At 31.8% G+C, this 5,430-nt stretch overlaps 1 protein-coding gene across 1 annotated transcript; it reads right to left on the bottom strand.

Annotated features, from left to right (window-relative positions):
• Positions 1-2,891: 2,891 nt before the first annotated feature.
• LOC116347218 (innexin inx4-like) lies at positions 2,892-3,909 on the bottom strand. The gene is made up of 4 exons (XM_031777734.1): positions 3,855-3,909; positions 3,636-3,791; positions 3,436-3,575; positions 2,892-3,371 (listed from the first exon to the last, which is right to left on the bottom strand). The coding sequence occupies exons 1-4, from the start codon at positions 3,907-3,909 to the stop codon at positions 2,892-2,894; spliced, it is 831 nt and encodes a 276-aa protein (XP_031633594.1).
• Between the last annotated feature and the right edge of the window lie 1,521 nt (positions 3,910-5,430).

The following is a 5,430-nucleotide window of genomic DNA, read 5'->3' as shown; positions in this document are numbered from 1 at the left end:
TTTACTTTCATGCTGATGACACTTTACATAAACGGAACTCATTTGCGTAATTTTCTTCTCATGAATAGAAAAAAATTCCAATATTGTAACAGTAGAAGCTCAACATAAAATAAACAGTTTCGTTCAAAAATAAAGTTATAATTATGTAGAGTCGTTTGATGCTATGTTATCCACTTTCAATAAAAGTTGTGATTTGTTTTATTAAGGCAATGGACGCTTGCAATATTCCCACGTCGAACACAGACAACATTTCCACTTACATCGTATACGAAATATTTAATGTTATCAAGTCAATTTAGCCAATTATTATCAAACCCAAAATAATGTATATGAGCAAGCAATTTTTGTTTCGGGCAAATTGTTTAAGTAAATCTTTTTTAATTTATATCAGAAAGATTTAAAACAAACTGATTTCACTTTTAAATTCAACTTTATTAATCGAAAAAGAATACAATAGTATTCAAATAAATTCCATAGTTACTGCGTCACTATGTTGTTGCAAACATAAAGCTTTCCCTTTTGAATGTTCAAATTCAAACACAAATGAACGGTAACTTGATAAAAGTTAATATGCTTTGCGTGATACTCGCTGGCATACAATTTTAAATATTGTTTCCCAATATCATTTCCAACGTAAAATCAATGGCCGTGGGAATTTCTATTCTTGTAAGCTTATCGATGCTCCCAATTTGTTGGGCTCAGAAATTGTCAGAAAACTGAATGCGAAAGAGGACGAATTCTTTCAAATTGAAGAGTCCGTTTGTGAATAGTTCGTCGATTTTCAAGTTTTCTACAATACTTTCAAGTTTATCCGTTCTTTCTGATTGGAATACATTCTCCAAATACGTGAGATATGTCTAGTTTGGACAGTAGAAGGCGATATTTTCCATGAAATTAATGGATCTCATAAAGTAACAATTTCCCTTCAAAGTTAGCTGTTCTAAATTACAACGAACGGAAAGCGGAAGTTCGTGTAGTTTCGGTATTCTGATTCGTATACCCAATAATGTTCGATAAGAAGCTGTTTTAGTGTATTACCAGCAAATAATATTTCAACTGCATTTCTGTGTATAATGCAATTTTTTAGACATAAAGCCTGTACGGTAGATAACTTCTTTTTTCTCCAGTGAAGTTACTGAACTGGTTTGAATAAAACACTTCTTTAAACTTTCCCTTTTTAATTTTCTCGTAACACTCCGAGTCCAAATCAATTGAACGGACTAAACCTGGAAATACTTTTGATTTTATAAACACTCTATATTTCAGGCACTTTTCACATTTTGTCTTTGCTACAAAACTTTGGTGTGAATTGTTCTGTTGATTTTCCGTAATTAATTTGTATATTTCTTCGAAACACTTATAAATTCATATGGTCCAGGTTATTGTAGTGCTTTTCACTTTCAGGTATTGACGATATGTACGTGTTCGATCCAACAATCTGCAAATATTCTTGTTTTCTCTGAATGAACCAAGGCGCAACCTCGGCATACCCATAAATTCCATATTTTTTGTAACCAAGTGTTTTCAAACGCATCGAAATAGTAGTCTTGATTAAATGGATAGTTTAAACGATTTTCACGAATTGTTGACTCTTCGTAGTAAGCTAAGGGCATATGACATGTCCCACGCGATAATAAGCTTGTCAACTGACGTTGGATATATCACTATTATTTCTGGATTTTCTGGTATCGGAAAGCTGAATCCTTTCAATTGCATTTTTTCAAATGCTCTGTAGTTCTCTTTTCTCCGATATTATTCGATCGGTTAATTTTCTCGTACCTTCCCAAAATTCCGATTTGACTTAACACTTGAATTACAACACACCTTTTCTGTCATATCTTTTTTGTAAATCTTCCCATGCAGCTTCATAATTTTCACCTGAAAATTGATATCCTCGTATTGTGTCCAATGCTGCACCCTTGATATGGTTTCTCAACATAGTTCATCGTTTTCATGAACCAAATAGACAAAAAATTCCTTGAAATGTATCCACTCAGTTAAGTCACCATTGAAATAAGGTAGATTGATTCGATCGTGTTAGAGTTAAAACAAAATTTATTATTTTTCACAATACTTTATTTTTCACAATCCTTTGCTCGCTTTGAGCTCTGATATTTATACTACTTTTTCAGAAGTTTGGGCGCACTGGTTGCGAAGCAACCATGCCCGCGACTTGAGTATATCTTTTAATTCTATCAATTATATTTCCCATATTTCAGGTGGACATGCCTAATTGCATATAATGGTTTGGAAATGCATTTGAATTCAGGCTCTTTGCAATTCCCCTTTTAAAGTTAACAAAAGTCCGAATTGGACAAACTTACTAGATACTTACATAATTGCGTACAAAACCATTAGTGCTGAATCAAATATGCAAATTCCATAGCCACGGTGCCACTATGTCGTTGCAAACATAAATCCCATAGTAACTGCGTTACTATGTTGATGCAGGCAAAAAGCTTTCCCTTTGAATGTTCAAATTCAAACAGATCGATTTTTAAATCCACAGTTGCCCTTGAGCAAACCAAATTTTGATCATGATTTTGATCCTCATTTGTTTTCTCAGATTTTGAATTCTTAGCAGGAGTTTTAAAGAATTTTGAGCTTTGAACTTTGTTTACTGCTGTTACTGAAGCTTCCTCTTCTTCTTCGGTATACGTTGTTGTGGATCTTTTTGATGTTCAAGGTTAATTTTTTTTATTTTTACTCTTCTTTCTCAATTCCGAGTCCATATCTTTTAACTGAATTTGGTCATCATCTGATGATGTTTCATTTTCATTCAATTTTACTTTGTTTTCTTCAGTCAAAGGACTGTTCTTAACTCGTTGCGGATTTTAAGGGTGTCTGTAACCTTGTCACTCCATGTTGATTTTTCTTCTTCTTCTATATCTTTAGAAATTAGATACTAATTCGATAAATGTCCCTGGATTTGTATTTCTCGCTATTTGGCTCAATACAAAGAAATGACCTAAACGTGCTTTACGTGAAGCATTTTCTATAGCTTCATGTGAAACACTTTTCTGTGCTTCTTGATACAAAATATAAATACGAGCATTTTCACTAAGTGTAATTATAAGCCAAAACAACAAATTCAAAAATGATATAATTATTTGAAGAATATAGCATAGCCACACAATGAGAAATAATTTTTGATTCAAAATATTCAAAGGTAATAGGCATAGTGCATCGAATTGCTGAATTGTACCCGATGGTCTGTACGGTTCAAACGTACATTTACCAGTTATTGAGAAATTTTTTTCAATGTGGATCAACCAATTTATCATGTCCCCTGCCAATAGAGCTGAAATCGCTTTATAGTATTGACTCCAAAAACCAGGGATAATAATACTTAACAAAAATATGTTGAAGAGCTGAAATTTAAAGAAAAAATTAACTCATGATAGTCATATTTTTTAAATAAATTCAAATACTCACAATGAACGCAAAGCTCAGCATTTTCAATATGATGAAATGTTGTACGTATTTCATATGCATACGATCCACATATTGACTTTTGAAGTAGTCAATTAGAATATTCTTTTTCATATTCCATTTGTCCTGTTTGAATATTGCATCTGTTGAACGAGATTTACACTTTGTATTATACACATTTTTTAATCTAAATTCTATCATACCTAAATCATTGCATATCTTATGCATTAATCCTCCTTCAGTTATTTTCCATAAGTAGGCAGGCATATACATTATGATCGCTTGTATAATAAACACAAGTGAAATCCATTGATAGTATCTTTGATATACTTTATTTTCTTCGGTTGGGTTGAAACATCCTATAATTGAGCTAGAGTTGATGTCGATTTCACAACCAATAACAACACCAAAAATCTACTTACCTTTCGTTTGATTTTTGCATGTATAAGTTCCGACTGACCAGCAAAAATTATCCATTATTGCTTTACGTCCATTTGCATATAAATCAGTGTAACAATCAATTGATGTACGTAGTACATCAGTTGTTGTTAGTAAAATCGAAAAAAAAAACCAATAGAACTGGTGTAAATTTAGTATTCAACGCAAAAAAATATCTGTTGTGGTGAAGTAATTAACTTTCACCAAATTTAAAATGGGTTCAATTGATTTATACATTTTTTAAGCACAAGCACAATTTTTTTATAAAACTAAAAACAAAATACAGTAAAAACTTGAAAAATAATGTTGAACATATGGTCAAGAGCGACAACAGATCAAAACTGAATGCATAGAAAAAATTCTGCTGGTCTGAATTAGAATTGTGCGAAAACTTTTAAAATCAGTTCATTCACTTTATACATTTTAAGGTGTTTCAGTTCAAATCACTTTATATGTTTTAAGGCGTTGGAAATCACAATTCATGACAAGTGAACATTAATTTTTTTGTCTTGATTCTCATACAACTGTTTTTTCGATGGAACAAATAAAAAAAAGCGTGAAATTGCAATAAAAAAAAAAATAACACATTTTGCAACATATTTTCTTCTTCTTTTCACCACCACCACAATGCTACTTTTTCTTATCACACATTATGCAGCATTGTTTCTTCTTCTTCTTTCGCGGTCTCAATACTCGTCCACATGACTCAATTTCGAAGCTCCCTGCTTTCGTCTCTTGTTGATTCATCATTACATAGCACTCATTAATATTGTTCATATCAATTAAATTTTTTTCAATTTCACGCTCCCATATTTTGTATTCTTTTGCCGAAATAGGTTGAAGTTTTAAAACATGGAATAATTTAATTTGCTCAAATAATTCACTCATTTTACTTCACTTTGTTATTGACGAAACCGAAAATAAAGCGAAAGAATCCATTTACACTTTTGCTCTCAGGCAAGACAAAAACTGAATACATGAGAAATATATTTCACATATCTGAGTGGAAAAAAAATCATAATTCATGCTAAGCAAACATTACATTACATGTTAAAACGAACGCATCAACACAATATTTCACAAGTCTGAATTGCCAAAAATTTCGCAATTAATGTCAAGTGAACACACCTTTTGTCCAGACTCATAAATTCCTAACATAACATGTGCTCAAGTTCAAATGTCAAAACAGAATGCATGTACTCAATAATGCACCACTCTCAATGAAAAAAGTCACAAATCATCTAAAGCGAAAAATTCGTGAATATGAAACGTGAATCATAATATTTCTAATCACCACATGTTTTAATGTGTTTAAACATGTGTTCAATAGCGACAAATGTCCAAAACAAAACACCTGTGTTCCATTTTGATCCTCATTTGTTTTCTCGGATTTTGAATTCTTAGCAGGAGTTTTAAAAATTTTTGAGCTTTGAGCTTTGCTTACTGCTGTTACTGAAGCTTCCTCTTCTTCTTCGGTATACGTTGTTGTGGATCTTTTTGATGTTGAAGGTTCATTTTTTTTATTTTTACTCTTCTTTCTCAATTCCGAGTCCATATCTT

The sequence above is a fragment of the Contarinia nasturtii genome, unplaced genomic scaffold (genome assembly GCF_009176525.2).
Source record: "Contarinia nasturtii isolate CC-2019 unplaced genomic scaffold, AAFC_CNas_1.1 Cnas_scaffold_1749, whole genome shotgun sequence".
Taxonomy (NCBI): domain Eukaryota; kingdom Metazoa; phylum Arthropoda; class Insecta; order Diptera; family Cecidomyiidae; genus Contarinia; species Contarinia nasturtii.
The sequence above is the reverse complement of the archived record's forward strand: the minus strand, read 5'-3'. Positions and strand labels throughout refer to the sequence as shown.

Bases quoted from the DNA above. Each gene is read 5' to 3' on its own strand.
- LOC116347218 (XM_031777734.1), bottom strand. From the start codon at position 3,909: ATGGATAATTTTTGCTGGTCAGTCGGAACTTATACATGCAAAAATCAA. The intron at 3,792-3,854 runs GTAAGTAGATTT...GCTCAATTATAG, and splicing joins ATGCAAAAATCAAACGAAAG to GATGTTTCAACCCAACCGAA. The intron at 3,372-3,435 runs GTGAGTATTTGA...TTTAAATTTCAG, and splicing joins TGCTGAGCTTTGCGTTCATT to CTCTTCAACATATTTTTGTT.